The following is a 22,108-nucleotide window of genomic DNA, read 5'->3' on the forward strand; positions in this document are numbered from 1 at the left end:
TGAATACATTAGTGAGGTTGTTCCAACAGTCATTTTGGGTACCTGAATTTAATTTTAAAAACACACATTCTGTACTCCCACTTTCTGTTTTGGGCTGCAGAAGTGTCTAGAGCAGAAGGAAATACTTATTGCCCTGAGAATAGTAATTTATTGATTTTAACCAGCCATTCTTAACCCTGTAGAGGTGCAGTAGTTCAGATACTGACTCCTTCAGTTCCACCTAGAGCAGAACAAATAGATGCCCATAAAGTCTTCATCCCTCAGTTCTGACCTCAGCCTGGAAACTGAGTGTTTGCAGAAAAGAAGAACCTTACCCTTGATTCTTGTAATAACATTTTGCAATAGATCACACAGGAAGTGCTGTTTCCTATTTTCAGATATAAGGTTTAACTATGTGCTTGTTCACAAAGTAGAAGACATGATCAGACAGAAACCAGCTTGATAAATCAGTGAGTAGCTAATTTCTTTCCTTATCTTTACATCTAAATGTGCATATATAGATAGAGATTCACTAAATGACGAAGAGTATGTGCCTAATGACAGTGGGAGTAGAGCTAAAATTAAAACAGAGGTGCTATCTTTAAGAACAATTAGGTCTTGTAGCTATCTGAATTAGCGATTAAGCTGAATGTGAAAGTAGGGAGTTGAACTGGGAAAATGGTGTAGAAAATCAAAATGGTTTTTGTACTAGAAACATACTGGGTCTTGGTTTTGAAGTTAGTCCAGGAAGTCAATAAATTGAAAATGAATTCTGCTAAGGATGGAGGCTGCTCAGACATTAAATCCTTCACCCTTAATTTAACTTCTCCATCTCTAAGCCACATCTTGCTCTATCAGATGCAGGCGGCAGATGTTCTTCATCACTATCCTATCACATGGTTTCTCTCTATTATTCAAGCATTTAATCTGTTAAAAGTGTCATATAATTATTTATGTTTGTGAGGCTTATATTCTTTAAGATTGGTTCATCTTTTTAATGTGATGTCTCTCACTCACCGTATTAGGAAGCTGGTACTTTGTAACTTAACTAGAGAGAGTTTTATTCCCAGTCATGATCTGGCTTGCAACATTTGTTAATGAGGCTTTATGTGGATAAAACCAGTCAGTGCTACACTGGCATTGCACTACTCTCACACACAGGGAAAGGTGAGCTCCTCTGCTTGGATAAATGAGACTTGCACTTAGGTATTAGCAAAAAAAAAGCTACAATAGCCTAAGAATTCTTTATCTATTTATTTATTTATTTATTTAGGTAGGTAGTATATCAAATATGCAGGTACAGAAACATTTGCATTGGGGGAATTGCATTGTCATTTGCCCGGAACAGCTGACAGTGTTGGAGTAGTGGGCTTGAACCTCTCTCTGTGGAGACCCTTAGAGCAATAACAGGACATCACATGATCCTATGGCATGATATGTTGGCAGTGTCCACTCCAGACTATTAACTTCCTTTTTGGTACTCAAGTTCTTTCCCAGAATGGTCTGGATTACTCTGAATTCAATATTTTATTTGAAGCTGTGTAAGCAGAGATACAGGAAAAAAAAACCCACAGAAACCCAAACCACAACAAAAAAACCTGAATGGACCTACTAGCCCAGAACTTAGGCTACACAAGAGAAAAGCCCACTTCTACATGAGGTCATGATTTGAAGGAAGACATTTAATAGCTGTGTCAAGTTTCTGCTTCACAGAGTGCTTATTTTCAGTTCTTATGCTATTCTTTAAATGTACATTTGTTTAAGTAAGAGCACATCCTACTTCTTTTGTCTTGGGACCAGATAGATTGACTGTATTCAACTGCAGAAAAGCTCAGAAGTTTTGCAGGACTGTCTTTCTGGTTTTGGTGGGGAATGGAAACAGTTGGGTCCTGAGGGTTTATAAAGAATTAAACCTGTTCTTTTCCAGCCCAGAAGACACTTTTCCTTGAAAGTTCGGCAGGGATGAAAAAACTCATCAGTTAGGAGGCAAGCAGTTCTGATTGTTTCCAATGGTCAGCTGTTATAAAAGAGGAAGAGGCTTCCCAAGCAAGGTTTCATTTTGGAAGGGGCTCTTTCCCCAGTCAAACCCTAGAAAGAAATCCTGTGGTCACTACCACATGAAAAGATATGTTTGAGGGAAACTATCAGTTCAGAGTCTTACATGGAGTTTACACTTCCATCTTTTCCTTCAGTTTTATTGGTAACTCAAGAAAAGTTCACACTTTTATGCTTGTCTCTCCAAGTAAGTTCTGGTGTCTGTGCACAGTTTTCTCTGTAGTTTTGCTCCTCCCAGAAAGTCAAAGGCAAAGTTATGGAGACAGAGCTGTTAGAAGAAAAGACTGAGTACCCCTCTTGCAATATCTGCTATCAGAATATGGGGTATTATTTTTTTGTCATTTCAGTTTTACTCTGTGCTACACTGTACTTCTCTCTCTTCATAAAGTGCCCTAGATGCTGCTGACACATACATTTAAGGCAACTACAAGTCGTTAGGCAATTTCTTTTTCAGTATGACAAATGCTGGCATTTGTGAAAGGAGGAGAGTGAGGGCAGAGGGAGTAGCACTGTGTTCCCTCTTTGTACATTTAAAAAGAGAAATCTTGTCTTAGACTATAAAAAGAGAAAATGAACTTTGGGGGTCATTGAGTTTTGAGATAAGCAGCACCACTAATTCATGGATCCTCTCTTCTAACTTGTAGTTATTACATGTTCTGATTTCTGCGAGTAAACTTTGTCAAAATCCCCTTTAGGGCACAGCAGACACATTGAGCTGTGACAACTGTCATCCCTGAATAGGTCACTGTAGTAACTCAGGAGCCTCTTTGCTTGAATTACATGGAAATGCTTGATAGTCATACCAACACCTAGACACTTGTATAGCTAAAGGTGACACACTATAGATACCAACTAATGCTCAAGAGCTTGCAAGGCTTCTCTCAAAGCAGCCAAAATACAGAAAGATGAAAGATGATTCATAGCTACGTCCTCATTACAAGAATCACTGATGTGGCCCTAAGTGCAGCTTTGTTAAAATCTGAAATGAAATTATCTTGATTTTGGCTCACCACATTACTATTATTAAGCAAATCAAATTTTCTCCCAAGAATGTAACCCCATTTTCTCTGCAAGGACTCTTTTCCAGGGTGCAGGTATTTGACCCATGGCTTGGTCACACCTCTCTGTTTCCAGCTTCTTTGGCAACTCAGAGCATAGCCAGTCTTCTGAGGGGGAACAACAGTAGCCTCTTTTTGAACTGCTCATACACTTAGATGCTTTTGCATGGTTAGAGCACAGGATAAATTAGAAGGGAAGGAGGGCACAAAGGAGAAAGTTCTCCTCTTGTATTTCTACCTTAGGCTTAACACAGTTGCCCACTTTAGCAAAAGTAATTCAGAATTTCTGTTAGCAATCAAAACTACCTTGTGCAAGCAGAAACTTGGAGGGGTCTGGGCGGAACAGTAAGCACTGATGGCCACATGAAGTCCAGAAAATGAGAAAGCCCTTCAAATGAAAATAATTAAGACTTCTTGACCATTCATTTGCTATTTTTTGAAGGAAAATAAGGGGTAAACAAGCCAAATAATCACAATTTCCCAAACAAGAATCTCTCAGAATTACTTACAGAAATGTTTATACTTACAGCACAAGAGCAGAGATAAACCTGGAGATTTCTTTGCAACACACCCATTTTTGAAGGGTCACACCTAGATAATTTTAGAGTCAAAACTAGACTTCTTGGCAAGGGCTTCATCATCCGTGGAAGATGTTCCTTTCTGCATGAAAATTAAAATGAGAAAAATGGTTAAAGATAAATGGAAAGAAAATCTAGTACAAACAGTAATTTCTAATAGAATTTTTTTTAGCCAGAACAGTTTTCTAGAATTCCTTGAGATTAACATTGTGTGCAAAGGAGAAGGAATTTTTGAAACAGCATTTCAGAATATATTTTTAATATTTTGTGCTTGTTGTGAAGAGGAGGATCTGACATCTAGGACATGCAATGCTCAGAGATTTCCCATCAGGTCAGAGATAGTAGACAAAACAACTACAGTACATGCAGTCTTTCTAGCCAGGATCAGTGTGAATTGTATAGGGCAGGAGCTCAATTTTGGTAGTGGGAAGATGAACTTGGTCTGGCTAGGATGGACTTTATTTTCTTCACAGCAGCCCTTATGGTGCTGTCTTTTAGATTTGTGACCACAGCTGGAACAGGTGACCCAAACTGATCAAACAGATATTCTGTGCTATCTAACATCACGCTCGGCAATAAAACAAGGGACAGAGGGAAGTTCTTCCAAAGTAGGCATTGCTCAGACACTGGCTGGCCATATGTCTGTTTAGTAGTAAGTAGGTGGCAAGCATTTGTCCTTGTATCATCTCTTGTGGGTTTTTCAGTTTTGTTTTCTTATTCAACTATATTTATCTCAACCTGTGAGTTTTTCTTGCTATATCACTTATGTTTCTCTCCCCCACCCTGCTGTGGGGGAAGTCAGTGGGTGACTAAATGGAGCCATCACTGCTGGCCAAGGTCACCCCCTCACAGGACATAAGACCTGGGCAGAAAAGGAATCAGATCTGTAGGGAATCAGTTACCATTAGTTCTATTGCTCCCACGATTATTTTCTGCTGTTTTTACATGTCAAAGTAAGTTCCAAACTAGCAAGAAAAAAAATCACTTTCTTTCTATACAAATACAAAGTTTCAACAAGGCTAAGTACACTAGGCAAGGCTTAGACTGAATATTAGGAAAGATTTCTTTGTCAAAAGACATATCAAGCATTGGAACAGGCTGCCCAGGGAAGCAGCTGAGTCACCATCATGCTTGAAAGTATTTAAAAGATGTGTAGTTGTGGCTCTTTGGGACATGGTTTAGTAACAGACTTGGCATTGCTGGGTTAACAGTTGAAGTCAATGGTCTTAGAAGTTTTTTCCAACCTAAACAATTCCATGATAATACAATTCTACGATACTACAATTCTACGATACTACAATTCTATGAAACTACATATGTATATGAGTATATTTATACTTATGCATATACACACAGAAAACTGTTTTAACACAATGTAATAAATAAAATTTGTTCAAGTAGATTGTTTGTCATATTTATATATCCACTCAGCTAAAAATCCAGATTAAAACCAGGTCCTCTGGATCCTGAATGGTCTGTAATTATGTATCAGGAAATTAACCTTTGCTCAAACAGCTGAGTTGGCTGACATGAGCTTAAGACACTTCAAAAATTTCATGTTACAGCTCAGAATGGTCCACAGTGTAACTAAATTGACTGTCTATAAAAAAAGGAGACCAGGGGCCTGTCCCTGTATCACTACAGCCACAAGCTGAGTTTCTTCAGTTACATTTAGTCTTGAAGAACTCAAGTGCAGAGAGAACGAAGTCATGGTTTTGAGAATGTGGTCTCTGCAAAAAGACACTTCAAAAATTTCATGTTACAGCTCAGAATGGTCCACAGTGTAACTAAATTGACTGTCTATAAAAAAAGGAGACCAGGGGCCTGTCCCTGTATCACTACAGCCACAAGCTGAGTTTCTTCAGTTACATTTAGTCTTGAAGAACTCAAGTGCAGAGAGAACGAAGTCATGGTTTTGAGAATGTGGTCTCTGCAAAATACATCTGCAATGCAATCGGGTAGACCTCACCATTAAAAAAAAAAAAGCATTCAGGAAAGGAGCAAACACTGCTGCATGACTGCTGTGTCAGGAGCAGTCTGTTGCCTTTGTCAAAGAACAGGCATCAAATTACCTGGGAAATGCCAATTTCAAAACTGTCAACCTGCCATGGGCAGCAAGTATCTTGCTCCCTAGTTAAAGGATGAAGGACAGTATCACATGAAGAACTGTAGTGTACACTCATAGGAATCTACCTTTTGCCTTTGTGCTCCCTCCAAGACACTCAGTCAGTCTAAACTTTGCATCTCCTGAATCACGGCTGCTAAACAGCCACTGAAACAAAGAATCAAACCTCCTTCCACCCCTGAGCAGCACTGAGGAGGTCGTTCAACCGATAGGAAGATGCCACAGCAGATACAGGTGCCAGAGGACACAATGACAGCAACTGTCATCTTTTACACACTTTGCCAAGCTGTTTGGGTCTCTATTCTCTCTACAGGACCGTGCACCATTTTCATTCCAGAGCTACCTGAAACCAGCACACTTCCATTGGCTACACCTGGCCCAGACTCTGTAAAGGACACAGTGTTTGCTGTTTTAACACAGACCAACGCTGCTGACTTGCTGCTCTGCAACACCCAGGACAGCAGGTCCACCAGGAGGGTATGTTTAGTATTGTCCAGTGACCTGATTCCCATAGGTATTAAGGCTCCTGGGAAGGCAAAAATAACCTGAACAAGTGCAAGTCAGCTGTTTTTCACCTATGTCACACACCTTTGTGGGCACCATTTGCACCTGGCTAGTGCCTGGTCCTCCTTGGGTGATGGTTACAGTATGGGTCAGCACAATCACCAGGTGGTCAAGTCACAAGGAGAGTCAGATACTGCATTTTCCTGTGCCTGCCTTGCTGTCCTTTTCCATTCCTCTTGAGAGCCACTGGTGAGCATGACAGCCCCAAACTACCCATGACTTGGATTAAATTTATCTTTCCTCTGCTTCTGGTTGGGTCAGGCAGCTGACAGGCTCTCTCAAGGAGGAAAAATGCACCAGACAGTGTACATGGGGGAAATGGCACACAGCACATTTCCAACAATGTGATATCACAGGTGTATAGGTTGGTTTCCTGGGAGCTCTGCAATTCCATCCTCTTTCACACCTAGTCAATGTTTGTGTGCTCATCAGCAAAACACATTCCAGATGAGAACATCAACATGTTTTGTACCTCTTTCTTCCAAGCTTAGAGTTTCCTCTAATTTAATACCCTTTTCTTCCTTTCCAGACCAAAACACCATGGGAAATGATACCACAGACTTCATCGACTGGACAGCAACAACAGAATTCGACTATGGTGATTCAACACCTTGCTCTGGAACTGAGGAAAAGCACTTTGCAGCAAAACTTTTGCCACCACTTTATTCTTTGGTGGTGATATTTGGCCTGACAGGCAACATGCTTGTTGTCCTTATCCTGGTAAAATACAAGAAATTGAAGGGTATGACTGACATCTACCTGCTCAACTTGGCCATTTCTGATTTGCTCTTTGTGTTTTCTCTCCCTTTTTGGGCTTATTACGCCGCTACTCACAACTGGATTTTTGGGGAGGCACTGTGTCGAATTCTCTCAGGTGTTTACCTCCTTGGCTTCTACAGTGGCATCTTTTTCATAATCCTATTGACCCTAGACAGGTACTTGGCCATAGTGCACGCAGTGTTTGCTCTGACAGCCAGGACAGTTACCTATGGCATCCTCACCAGTGCTGTCACTTGGGCTGTTGCTGTTTTTGCTTCTGTTCCTGGGGTAGTATTTCACAAAACTCAGAAGGAAAATTCACTTTGTACTTGCAGTTCTCATTATCCAAGTGATGCTGCATTAAATTGGAAGTACTCCTATACTTTAAAGATTAACATTTTGGGACTTATTATTCCAATGCTCATTATGATTTTCAGTTACTCTCAAATTCTAAAAACATTATTGAGATGCAAGAATGAGAAAAAAAAGAAGGCAGTCAGACTTATTTTTGTGATCATGATATTTTACTTCATCTTCTGGACACCATTCCATATCTCTTCTTTTTTGTATACATTTCAAAATTCACTTTTCACGCCAAATTGTGAACTTAAAGGTCAACTAGAGAAAGCAATCCAAGTGACGGAGTCAGTCTCAATGATCCACTGTTGTATCAATCCTGTTATCTATGCATTTGTTGGAGAAAAATTTAGGCAATATCTTTATGCCTTTTTCCGAAAGAATGTTGCAGCCCTCCTTTGCAAAAAATGTCCAAGTCTGTATCATGAAAAATTAGAAAGAGTCAATTCCACAATCACACCATCCACTGCAGAGCATGACATCTCAACTGGACTGTAAAAGTACATCAGAACATTAGTTAGTAAATGTTGCATCACTTACTTTGTCTTAAGGACTGTCTGACATTATTTAAGATCTTTATATTGTCCACTACTGAAATGGTATGACCTTCAATTCTTGTGGTTAACTGGTCCTTGGGATTACAGCATTTTCCATTGTTGAACTAAGAGAATCAATGGCCTCTCCAGGCAACATTAACACCATAGCTGGATCACATCAAGATGTGAGTGGAGCCCAGAATAGCATGATTCTGTTTCTTTACAAAATCTAATTCTATCCAGTGAGATTTGCCTGGGGAAAGTATAATATTGAATTGACTAAGGAGCAATATCTCATCTCACAACATCCATTTCTGTTATGTGAGCATCGTAAGATAAGCACTGTGAAGAAGCTTTGGAGATTGATCTACCTGTTTAGTATTCAACATTAATGAAGCACCTTTTGGAAGTGCCTGTATTATTTTTGCAGCAGGGTCTGGCATTTGACAGGCTTTTAGTTTTCTTCATTTTACCCTCCTACGCCTTATTTTACCTACGTGAATAAAAGATGTTTAGATAGAAAGGAATTTGAGGATGAATATGAGATACATCAAGTTAATATCTCTTCTCTGATGGAAACGTTGACTGACCTTTATCTTACTGGGACCATTTAACCCAAGGATTTATCTGTTAGCTAACAGTGTAGTTATTTTAAGATACAATTCTTTTAACTGTAGGCTAAATTATAGTATTTTGATTTTAGTTTTTTTAAATTTTATGTCTATCATATCACTATTCAGTTGCTGATGTTTGCCAAAGTGGGCTTTTAACTGGCAATGTTGTGATCAATTTTTCAAGTAACTGCACACACCAAGTCTACTGATTGCACAAGACAATGATGCATCCCTAAAAAACATGAGCTTGTTTCTGAAAAATTATACCCCTCCAAGAAAAACAGCACTGAACCAATAAAAGCACTCCAGCAAAGACCAGTAAGGTCAGAATGAAAATTACCTTGGTATTTGCTATGCAAGATTCTGTGTGATAAAAATATCAGGAATCTCTGAAGGATTTTGGAGACTATGAGCACCATACTGAGAGGAGGCCTCCCTAGTTCTGGACAGGTAAATCATGTCTATTGAAGAAGAGTTTACATGGCAACACATGACACAAGTGAGTCAAGCTAGGTTCCTGCATGAGAAAAACATGTTCTTCACACACACAGTAAGTCTGATATTTGGGATATGCTTCTAGGAAGCCAGTAGCCTTGGAACTGCAAAAGCAACCAACTCCAGAGGAGACATACCTGCTCTGCTTTCCCAGGAGAAGAGTGCCTCTAGTCAGCTGGTGCCTGGATTAGAACTGCATGCTGATTGAAGACTTGAGACCATTAGTCTACTGGTGTCCTATGCTCATAAATTTATGCCATTATTTGGAGTTTTTCTGTGAAAGAAACTGGTATTCTAGGGACAAGATGCTAGGAAAGAGTAAGGAGGGGCATAGCAGAGAACTTCTTACTTCAAACTGCAAGGAAGTGCAGGTGAGCACTCCTTATGCAAGTGTTCTGTCGTTCTGCTTTTTGCCCTGTTTACTTTGAAGGGCACTGCTCATGCATCCAAGGACTTGCCTGTGGAAATCTGGAGCCGTAGGTTCAACTAACCTCCAGGCAAGATAAGGACACAACAGGGGATTCCACGCTACTTAATATCTGACATGCAACACTGATGCCTAAATTAACAGCAAATCTCTTCACGATTCCTCAGTGGTCAGTACAGAATAAGTGCCTCAGCCAGAAGCAGACATGGGATTTAAATAGTCTCAGGGGAAGAATAACTGTCCAACTGTACAAAGAACCTGCAAATGCCAGCCTCTTAATTTAGTTACCAGATGTCTTAATCTAGGTGGCGCAAATACTCTTCCCCCTCTAGCCTTACAACACCAAGGCACTGCTCCTATTATTTGTAAGTTCTTATCCTATCAGTTGTTATAACCTGGCCACTACCTTGTGAGGTTAGTAGCCACAGACAGGCTAAACAAAAGACCAAAAACTATCCTCACAGTAAACTTTCTTGCTTGGAAATAATATTTTCCCTTTCTTTTGTACTTTTTTTTACTGAACCAAAGTGAAAGCTCCTCTTTAATATAAAAGCATAAATTAGTTCAATGTGATACAAATCCTGCCATAACTGTGATGTTTCTACAGCTGTGTTTTATTTTAAATCCTTATCTTGTTGGAATTATGTTTCTTCCTGTTTTCATGTTTATGCAGTGAAGTTAATTAAATCTGTGTCTGGAAAACAATGTATACCCTGTAGCCCATATTCTCTTCCATAAGCAAAAGGACATCAGCTCTGCTCTCAGACTGCAGGTGGAAAAAAGATGCAACCATGGACTTAAACACTTGCAATACTACACTCCAAACAAAGCAAGCAGAGAACTCCCTGCCCAGTCCAGAAGCTACTGTAGCTGGCACAGCTTTTATCCACTGGAAAGCTTGAGAAAAGTGAACTACGATAGCTTTGCGGAAAGTTTGGGGCTTGGAGAAACAGGTTTGTGTGAGTTATAAATAGGGGAAGAGAAGAAATAAAGGAGATCAATACAAGGTGTTACTCGATTAATATTGGGATAAAGACAGAATTCTCCATGGACTTTCTGAAGCTAATTTCAGATCTCCTCGCACTGTATAGAGTGACCCTAGCCAATCAGTGTGCCTGATCTCCCAAGTTTTATGTGGAAGGGACTTCCAGCATTCAAAGTTCAACATGGAAATCTGCTTCACCATATCATTCTCCCTGCTCTGTTGTGCCAATTTCTTTTTTTCCAGCCTATCATCCACACTTCCTCCACTCCCCTGCACACTCTTTTCATCAGTTCACCATGGGATAAGCTAAATTCTATACCCACTCCATTTTTTATGGATTTCCATTTTCTATTTTGTGTTGGCAGGAACACAAATAAACTAAAACTGAAGATTAGCTTATTGTTATGTGCCCAAGCAGGCCAATCCCTGGTTCTTCACTCTAGCTTTGCACTGAAACAAACAAGGCTCTAGAGAGTTTTGTGTCAAATTCTGAGTCTTAATCAGTCAGATGTGGTTGCATCATGGCATAGTTACAGGCCAGGTAGCGCCAAATTAGACTAGCAGGACTTCAGACAGTCTGGTCACAGTGAGGTGGAGCTACTCGTGGAGAAGCTTTAACAAGATTCAGTGTCTAGAAAAGAGAACACAAGTCAGCTCGGCAGAAAACTGTTAGCAATTTTACATACTGGAGACAGAAACTCTGTAACTCCAGGTCTGCAGAGAAAAACATTGAGATGAAGATACAGTGTGTATGTAAGAGCTAAAGACATAGGCAAATGTACAGAAACTGTTTGATGAAATCGAGGTATGTTAAGAAAACGGCAAGGATTTGCCAATACACCAGATTGTAATTACCGAAGAGAAGAAACTAACACAAGGAAGAACCACTGCAGTGTTTGGGAGGCATCTGAGCCGTTCTGGTAAGATATTGAGGAAACAAAAGCCAGCACTTGAGAGAGTGTACAAGTAGCACCAGCACATCAAACAGATTCAAGACAAGACCTCTGTGGGTACCACAAATAAATTGTTCCTTTACAAGAAATGTTGAACAACTAACTGAAAATTGTTGCAAGTTCAAAACTTCTGGTACTGAACTTGTGAAGAGATAATGCATTGACTGGGCTTTCAGCATGCTTATGAAAAGAATGTCCATGTGCCATGGACAAGTATATACATGTAGCCCCAAAACCAATCACAGTTTAGTTTATGCACTGAACAGGACAGAGTCCAACTTTTCTGTTAGAAGATGCTACTACCCACATTCAGAAGCATATGGGGAGGAATGTTGCACACAGCAAAAGGTAACTCTGCCAGATGTCAGGCAGGCTTCCTGAGGGGCAAAAGGAAATGTAGCAAAAGCATATATGGTATTGGTGAGTGCTGAACAGTATTCACAAGAAATCACCAGGTTTATTTTCACTGCCATTGGTTCGTCTGTGGTAAGTATATGATGGTCAAATATAGAAATAGTGAAACTTCTGGTAACCAGTCCATAGGGATGTTCCTATCATAAGACTTTTTTGTTTGTTAACCCAAGTGTAACCTTATCACAGAATTCCTTAGTGTTGGAAGGGACCTCTGGAGATCATCTACTGCAACCCCCCTACCAAGGCAGCATCAGCTGGAGCAGGTTACACAAGAATACACACAAGTAGGTTTTGAATGGCTCCAGAGAGGCCTGGATGTCTCTGTGGCCTCCATAGGCAGCCTGTTCCAGTGCTCTGCCATCCTCAATGTAAAGAAGTTCTTCCTCATGTTGACGTGGAACTTCTTGTGGTTTAGTTTATGGCCATTGCTCCTTATCCTGTCACTGGGCACCACCGAAGAGTCTAGCACCATCCTCTTAACACCCAACTTTGAGGTATTTGTATTTATTGATGAGATCCCCTCTCAGTCTTGCCTTTCCTAGACTAAACTGGCCCAGCTCATGCAGTCTCTTCTCATAAGAGAGATGCTCCAGACCCCTAATCATCTTTGTGGCCCTCTGCAGGACCCTCTCCATAAACTCCCAGTCTGTCTTGCACTGATGACCCCAGAACTGGACACAGTACTCCAGGTGTGGCCTCACTAGGACCAAGTAGAGGGGGAAGATCACCTCCCTTAACCTGCTGGCCACACTCTTCCCAATACACCCCAGGATACCATTGGTCTTCCAATTAGCACTAACAGAGGCTAATAAAGTAACAGCCAAAGTAATGGGAAGACCAGAGACAAACACAAAGGATAAAGGACAAATTTACATGGTATCTTGTTGCAGTTAATGAGAAACAAAGAAAGTGCCAGGAGAGTAATGTGATGCTGACCAGGTTAAATGGCACAACAGGCAGATACTGCTCATTTTGAAGTTTAATTTTGCTGCTGTTTTCAACTGCTGATGCTTATTGACCTTTTCCTAGTGGCTACTGTAGTTGCCACAGCTTTAGAAATATTACACCTTAGTATACTAATAGAATTAAGCTAGCAGAGGAAACAAAACCAAACTCATAAATTCTGACGCATTTAGAATATCATTATCAGTCAGGCCAAAACAAAGGGGTGAAGGCATTGCTTAGTCCCCATATTCTGGTGACACTTGCCTATTGGGAGCTCTACTTAATTCAAAAAATGGAATAATAGGTAAAAAAAATTGTTGTGTAAGTAAAAACTGCCAAGAGGTTTTTGAAGCCCTGTGACAGTAAGAGCAATCTCAGTTTGAGTGTTTCAAGTCTGAAATGACTGATCCTGGGAAGGTGAGACCCCAACACTGAGCAGGAAGAAGGCAGCACTATCAGATACACAGGCCAGTATGCAAAACAGCACAAAGCTCTGAGTGACACTCAGCTTTGCAGAACTGTACAAGGATGTGCCAGTAGGATGCTAATCATACAACAGGAACAACACAAGCTATCCTGATGCCAGACTTTTTGAATGGAAACCAAGTGGATAGAAGTAAAAGAGACGTTTGGGCATAACTTACAGGGATGCTAATATAAGGTATGGACAATTACAGACTATATCTAATCTTTGGCACCAAAGTACTTTCTGCTTGCTGGGTCCTGGTGTTGGCCTGAATATGGGTTCTTTCACCTGCTGCGCAAGAAGCCAATTTACACACACACAGATATTTGTTTCTTTCATGGATGCTAGGCAGTGAATCCACAAAGTTAACATACCTTCAGTATGCCAGGTGCTCATTTTTATACACTTTGAACATAAAAATTCATCATTTCCTATATACATAACAATACAAAGCTATAGCCATTGTCTTTGCATTCTCTCACCTCCGTTTAAAGATACAGTGCATTCTTACTTTACCCTGCATGCTCTGAAAAAGAGGTTTTTATGTGAATAAGGGGCAATCATAGCCTATGGGCAGGTATTTAACTATGTTAATGACTAAGCACAAAGTTCAAGCAAACTTCTTTGGCTTTATCAACAGTTTCACTTCTTTGTAGTTTGATTTAAAGTGTCCTCTTGTTCTTACTTCTCAGGTCATAGTTCTTAGTTCCCGCAGCTTTGGTTATTCCTTCTTTTTTTCATAACTTCATTTATCCTGTACTACAGTGAATTTTTAACCCTCTCAAGGTACTTTATTTCAGTATTGGCACATACTTTGTCATTGTACAGACTCTGTAAATTCTTTCTGTGACCTAGTTTTCACTGGGAAGAAATTTGGTGTGAGATTTTCCCAGCCTGCCTGATAAAAGGTCCAGGATTTATACATACAGAGAGGAGTATTTCTGATTCACAGTTGAGATAGCCCCAAACACAATCTCTATGCCTAGATTTATGTACCTGAAAAATGCAAAATGTGAGAAATAAAAGCCTACATAAAAATGAGATTCTGGGAGCTGAAAATTTGTGAAATGCATAACTGTGGCCCAAAAGTAAAATCTATTGTACTATGGTAACACCTTTTCTATAAAACAGGGTGGCATACATCAGAAGTCTGGATAAAGATAGCAGAAAGAAGCAATGCTCTCTTTCTCCTTGCTGTATGAGGAAACATAAGCTACTTCAGTAAGAGCAGATTGGAGAAAGCTAAAACAAAAATAATACCATGACAATGGAAATAATATGTGCTGCAATGTATAATAATGTCTGCGCAAGACTTTCAAGGGAGAAACAATCAGAGAACGTAAGAATAATAAAAAAAACCACAAACCCTTTGACCTTACTGACAGTAAATAACCATGTGAAGAAGTAGTATTAATCCAGATTAGAAATGCTTGTGTCTTCCAGAGTTTGTTTTCCGTAACCCAGCTTCCATTGCACCTACACGTAAAATGTTTTGGGTTTGGTTTTTTTCACTACTCTCCATGATAGAAATCTTAGGGCGTGGTACATCATGCTTTTCCCCCATTTTCCTCAACAGAATACACCTCACAGATGTTAAGATTGGGTGTGTTTTTCATGGTGGCAGCAAAAGATTAGTCACCAGAACCTGAGAGCTTGAAAGAAAAGGCCGATAAGAAAAAAACCCCTAAGCAATAGAGTACTTTTAGCTGGACATATTTATTCAGCCTCTTCAAAACATGGAATAAAGTATGCTAATATTGACCTCATTTGGACACAGATTTTGTGAACAGAACAAGTAACAAGATGCATCCAGTCTCTGTTCACTTCTTTCCATTAGACATCTTCCAGATGAAAAAGACTAATCTGCTCTGCTGTAGTTACGGACTTTTAATTAGTGTTGTGCACTATCATGTTGTGTACACCTAAGAAAGGTACCTGCTGTCCTGTCATAGGACTCTTTTTTTCCAGTTTTTCTTCTTCAGGTGGTGCAGGTTTGCAATAAATTGAATGGAAACTGTTGGATACATTTTCTCATTAACATACATACTATGGATACATTTTCAAATTTCTGTATCCATAATTCTATTTGGTGACATTTGTGTGTCACACTGGTACATGAGCTTTTGGTATGTGTCCTAGAAGACATTTCAGTACTGGTGTAGACTCCATGTAAATCACACTGAAGTGTCCATTATCTAAGGAGATGCAATCTTAGATAATGGACACTTCAGTGTGATGGCCTGACTACTGGGAAGATGAATCATATAATCAGTCACTAGATAGAAGAGAATGACAAATTCAGTTTGACTAAACAGTGTACACAGTTGTACACTTGCTTGAGTATATCAACTTGAGCCTCACAGATAATGATTGAAACTCACTACCATTCCAAGAATATCTTCATGGAGGGAATGAGTGTCACACCAGTAAATGTAAATCCCACACATCTCTGAATGTAAAACCATAATAGGTAAAATTTGAAGCTGTGCCAACCCAATGAGTTATTCCTTTTACCAATGAACAATAGCTTCCATTTCTTGGTAAAATTATGAGGTTCACCTGTAGGTGAAGATTCTTGAAATCCACTGTAGCTCATGACAAGTGCACTGAACTTTTTCAAAGACATTCTGGGCAAGGGATTGGAAAAAACCGAAAAAATCTGACTTGCAACAATGGATGTGCTGCTTGCATTGTTCATACCTCAGCGTTCACATACACTAGATTGAGGCAATCTGAAGACAGCAGTGAAGAGGAGGTGAGACTGCATTAAAATGGCCAGTCCCAGGCTGTTGTGATGGAGCTTCAGACTGGGTGAGAGGTCAGCTCCTGCAGCGGTCCATGAAGAGAGACGGAGGGAAGTAGGGGAAACAGAGAGGGAGACAACAGAAAGATCTTGTCTTCATAGCACTGATGAACAACACACCACCAACACCCCAGTGCCTCACAAACAGCACAAGGGACCTGATCAAATCTGGCTTCCCAGCAGCTCTGCTTATCTGCAGCTGGTATAGAGGTAATTGTACATATCCTGCAGGTGCTGATAACAAAGTCACAGGTGCCCCGGTGCCTGCTGCCAGAGTGAGCCCAGTATTTGGGCTCACAAGTGCCACAGTAATTCACAGAGCACAGTAATTCAGAGACTCTGGGGAGTCTCTCATCCACCTGTAAGGTGCAGCTGGTGAGCAGACGAAAGGCATTCCCCTTACTCAGCTGCTGTAACTGTGAGTGCCAGAGGCCCTCTGTTGGCGTGCAACACTCTGCATCAGTTAATGAAATGCCCTGCTATGCCCTCTGATCAGACTGAGCCATGAGAACAAAAAGCTATAAGCTACAAAATCGAACAGAATCTGTGCGAACAAGGGACTGTTTCTGAAGAACAGCCTACCACAGGTCTCAGTTTTAAGTTGTTGTAGTTAGTTCAAATGTTGGAGAGCAGTTTTGTGGGAGCATATTTCAGAACCAAAAAACTTGATGAAAAAGGGGCAAGTCCAGCAACAGGTTTGAGACTGTTTCCATGTTCCTATAGTGTGGAATTGTGAGACATTTTGGAGTCTCCAGTGGGTTCGGTAACATGCAACACACAGTGAACAATGAAGCAGGCTTCAGAAAGAAATCCTTAAAATGTCTGTTCATTTCAATATATAGACTGTTTTGGAATTGTACATTAAAAAATTAATTTGATAAAATGCCTTGTTCAAGAATGATAAGAATTCATAATAAAAGTGCAATATTTTTTTTTTCCCCAGCAGTTTGGCAGTAATTGAGAGCTTGTTTTAGGTACAGTGGAAACATTTTTAGAAGCAGCTCTTTCCACTGACTGTGTAGGGGGTCTAACATAGTCCACCATGCAAAATAGTGTGAACATACCCTTAGAACATACCACAGGGGCCATCAATTTTGACCCCAAGACTCCAGCCCTGAACGACCTCACTGGAACAGCTCATTAGGAAAGGAATGGAAAAATCCATTTGTCCTGTGGAATGAAGACCTTGATTAGTCCCTCATGCAAAGAAGGGCTGACAAGGAAAACAGGGCGAGCATTTCACTTTTTACTGTCTTCTCCCAGATCTGAGATGTAGCTCAGAAGATATGATTCCCCTGACTTCTGTTAAGGAATGGCAGCATCCAAAGAAAGACATTTCCATCGTGCTTTTGGCATTTTAAAATCTTTTAAGCATAGAAAGGACTGAGTGCAGAAAAGGCATCCCTTTAGTGCCTTCACTAATAGGATGAGATACTTCAGAACCCTCCAAAGAGACGTCAAGGGGAGGCAGGAGATTGCACTTTACTAGGTATCTTCTCAAGGTTTCTCTGTCAGTGGTTCACAGGCATCTCTTAAGACACTATCTCTTTCTTGCTTTCTGTGTATCGTTCCTACCTCCTGTGTGGTTTTTTTGATGTCCAAGAAGGATCGAAAAATATGCTCATGGTGAAGACTCAGTTTAACTCTGAAAGTCACAGGAACAGGCCACAAGGAAAGAAATTGGTAAGAAAAGAGATTTTATCAGGCTTTTCTGAAGCTTAATTCCAAAAAGTAAGGAACAATGCTGTTTGAAAAGGTCAGATGCACTATACAGACTAAGGCATAGTCTTATGAGAGGGTTTGAGATAAAAATCATAGTCCAGAGGACCAGGTTAAAGAAAAACAGAATCAATCAAATCTCTGCAACTCAGAGCAGGATGGCAGAAAGTGCAGGTAATTCTGAATAGAATTGTTAAGGAGCAGAAAAACATGAAAGCAATTTAATTATTGAAAAATGTAAAGGGATGAACCTCATGTAAATTGTTCTTGATTCAAAGAGGTTAGCTAAAGGAAAGTGATGAAATAATGATATAAAAACCTTCTTCTAAAACTACAGCTGTGGGTTGTGAAACTTTTGAGTTCAGCTGCTGGGAGGATCCTCTACAATTTCAACATCTCACACACTTAGAAAAGTAACATCTGATGACCCATTTTTAAAAAAAAAAAGAGAACCAGAGAACAGCCCCTTCATTTTTTTAAATGAAAACAGACGTTTTTGCTAGAAATTTTCAAACTGATACATCCTTCTTCACGCAGGAAGAGGTATTTTTGACCTTTGTCGTGTGACTGACAAGTCGGTTTAGTGTTAGTCCTGTAATAGTACAAGACAACACCTGCACCATAAGACATATCGTAAGTCATCTTTGACTCTTTTTTCCTTCTTTTTCTTAAAAAGTTTAGTTGCTGCTTAGGTAGTCTGATGCCTGAGGTGAAAAGTACTGGTGGAATCTTGCCAGTGTATTCATCTTTAAAAATTACTTGGAGAAATGCATAGGATATATTAAATGGGATACATTATATTTAAAGGACAAAATCACTAGAAGACCTGAGCAGAGGATCCAGGTAAGCAAAGAAATAAATCTCTAGAGACTGATCTGAGTAAGAAATATAATGGAGTATGCCTCTCTGATTTTTTTTCTCTGAAAATGACATGCAGTGATGGAAATCTGGATTTCAAAACTGTTACTGCAAGACAAAACAGCTTATTTGAGTGAAGAGTACTTACTCTTCTCAGAGGATGACTAGAGAAAATGTAATGCTGTATTTTAAATGGGACTCACGGAACTTATTTCTGTACAGCATAGCTTAGGATTTTACCTCACTTTATTACAGCTTTATAATGATTATTATTTTATAGCACTATGCAAATGAACTGAAACTCACTAATAGATTCTTTGCCTCTTTGAAAATGGAAATCTCTGACTTGAAATTCAGCATGAAACAGTGACAAGAGTTTGCTAATCCTTCCTATGGTGAGCCTTTCTGGAAACTGCATGATTGCTAGTCTCAATCAGAGCAACAGAATTTGTACAGCAGATTGCAGGTTTCCAGAAATATTGCATTTATCTGAACTGAATCAAAATATTATACACCTCTTTTGGAAATATCCTTTCTCTAGGGATCTTCGTGGACTGTCTTTTGGGTTTTAATCTAATGGTCAGGAAACATGAGCAGAGTCAGATCTCTCTAATTAGGTAAACAACCAAGGTTGATTAACCCAGTGAAGCATTCTAGCCAGTGGCCAACACTTGTCTCCTGAAACAGCACAATTGTAGGATAAAGCACAAAACCGCTTACAGTTCCTTTTTCTTGTTTCCAAATTAGTATCTGTAGTTTCCACTGGCAGCATGTGCTGGATGCTATACACAATTCAGGCTAGTAAGTACTTTTGCAGAGAGGCTTCTTGAAGCAAAGGTTAGGCTGGAGGAACAGGGCTCAGTTAGTTGAAGGAACCACTCAAAGGGAAGGCCACAATTTAAGCATGCAAAAAGGGTTGTAAGGAAGAAGATAAGATGCAGGGAAGATGTGGTTGTCATTCCAAGAAGACAGAGGAAAAGGAAGGAAGGCATTGAGATAGCAGTTAGCAGGAAGAAGGGGCTGTTGCAAAAAGAATTATCACAGTAATATCAAGACAGCATTTTGCAATAATACTTGCATGAATCCTATCAATCACATACTTGTACAATCCCACTCTGGGTTTATGACTTAGTTGTTTTTCATACCTGTGGTTTATACATGAGCATCCTGCAGGTGGAAAATGAGCAAGACAGGAAGTGCTGGGTCTGGCACTGTCTAGCAGCCAGTCCCTAATCCCAGAATACCAGGCTAACTGGCACATTGTAAATGAGCATATTTAGCTATATGAAGTACCAGGGATGTACTATCAGGGCATGCAACATGGATCTGGCAGGTCTAGCTGAAGGGAACATTAAATATTTTCATGGTGCTCAATTCTTGCCATGTTTTGAAATAAAGAAGTTAATGTTTTGGATCAAAGACTGTTTTACAAAGATGATTGTCTTGGGGTTGGGTTTTTGGTTTTTTTTAAGTGTTGCTGAAAGTACTTAAGAAATATAAACCCTTAGACACTTTAAATCAACTTATTTACTGGCAGTAAATATACCGGAGCCACAGCCACTTCCTTTACCAACAAAACCATTATCTCTGTATTGTAGTAAATATGTAGTTAGTATGACTGTGGAAAAAAACTGTCACACAGAGATTGCCAGAGCTTCCTGAAAGGTGGTCTTTGAGGAGTCCAACAGCACTTATTTTCTCACCAAGAAATTGTATCTGGGCAAAGCAGAGACTCAAACTGTTATAACTTGCCAATACTCTCACATTCCTTGTTCTCCAGAAGTAAACTTTACACCACACTCAACATACCAAAGTAATGTCTGAACATGGATATCCTCATTCTTACTATCATTAGGAGCAGAGTTGACAGCCTGACTCAAGAACTTTGGGAAGAAGTGGGAAAAACATTTGCAAAAGCAAATGTTTTATTTTCAAGGTGCAATTTTAGCTCCAACAGAGCTTCCTCTTTTGGGGCAGATTCATATCTGCACTGTGCAGCATAAGAATCTCCATCAGAAGCTGGCAGCAGAACCTCATTTTTAAGGTCACAGGAAAGTGGCCAAAGACCTAGCAAACAGTCCCTTCCTCCAGACCTCAGCTTAGGTTTAGCTAAACTAACCACTTTTACGCAGATTAAGGCCATTAACATTTTAAGCCATTTGTTTTTACAGCAGAAAATAGTCCTTTCAGCTGAACAGCTTTGTCTAGAGAGACACAAAAAGACACTTCAGGTATCTCACAGGTTGTAAATCAGAACAGACCACCATAAGCTTCAACAAGAAAGCAGACCAGGGGCCTGTCCCTGTATCACTCCAGCCACAAGCTGAGTTTCTTCAGTTACATCTAGCCTTGAAGAACTCAAGTGCAGAGAGAATGAAGTGGTGGTTTTGAGAATGTGGTCTCTGCAAAAGACATCTGCAATCACACAGGGTAGACCTCACCATTGAAAAAAAAGCATTCAGGAAAGGAGCAAACACTGCTGCATGACTGCTGTGTCAGGAGCAGTCTGTTGCCTTTGTCAAAGAATAGGCATGAAATTGCCTGGGAAATGCTAATTTCAAAACCATCAACCTGCCATGGGCAGCCACTAGTGTGCCGTGAAGTCCCTGATAAAAGCAGTCAAGATGGCACAGGAAGAAAGAGCAGTCCTTTAACTAGGAAGCAAGTAGCTCTATTTGAGTGGCTACCAAAGGCATCCATTTCACTTCCCCACTAAGTGACCAGGAAGCACATTTGGTCCCTCTCATACCTGTCCTCACAAAATCCTCTTCCCAGCTTCTCATGGGACAGGAATTCTTCAGTTTTCTCTGGGGATCTGCAAAAAGACACTTCTCAATTTTTTAGGGACCAAGTTACACAAAGCTAGCAATGCTGCAACTGTCTCAGTCCTATCAGGGACTTGGTAAGGAGAGAAGCTTTGGTGACTGGAAGGGTTGATATCAAAGTCACAAGCCTTTCTCTGCCCCCACTGGAACAGAACTTGCCTGAGGACTTTCATAGGTCTGCCTCACCCTCACCTCCCAGGCCCTGACTCCTTCTTGCAAGGGAAGCCCAGTCCCTTCACAAGTCCCTAAACAAAAAAATAACTATGGCTTGGACTAAATTCATCATTTCTCTTCTTCTAGTTGGGTCAGGCAGCTGAGGAGAAAAAATGCACCAGACAGTGTACATGGGGGAAATGGCACACAGCACATTTCCAACAATGTGATATCACAGGTGTATAGGTTGGTTTCCTGGGAGCTCTGCAATTCCATCCTCTTTCACACCTAGTCAATGTTTGTGTGCTCATCAGCAAAACACATTCCAGATGAGAACATCAACATGTTTTGTACCTCACCTCTTTCTGATTGGAGTTTCATCTAATTTAACACCTTTTTCTTCCTTTCCAGATCAAAACACCATGGGAAATGATACCACA

At 40.2% G+C, this 22,108-nt stretch overlaps 1 protein-coding gene across 1 annotated transcript; it reads left to right on the forward strand.

The window, feature by feature from the left end:
- Positions 1-6,899: 6,899 nt before the first annotated feature.
- On the forward strand, positions 6,900-7,973 carry LOC103804128 (C-C chemokine receptor type 5-like). Its single transcript, XM_009076725.1, has one exon. The coding sequence runs from the start codon at positions 6,900-6,902 to the stop codon at positions 7,971-7,973; it is 1,074 nt and encodes a 357-aa protein (XP_009074973.1).
- Positions 7,974-22,108: the final 14,135 nt, after the last annotated feature.

This window comes from Acanthisitta chloris, unplaced genomic scaffold, assembly GCF_000695815.1.
Source record: "Acanthisitta chloris isolate BGI_N310 unplaced genomic scaffold, ASM69581v1 scaffold25186, whole genome shotgun sequence".
Taxonomy (NCBI): domain Eukaryota; kingdom Metazoa; phylum Chordata; class Aves; order Passeriformes; family Acanthisittidae; genus Acanthisitta; species Acanthisitta chloris.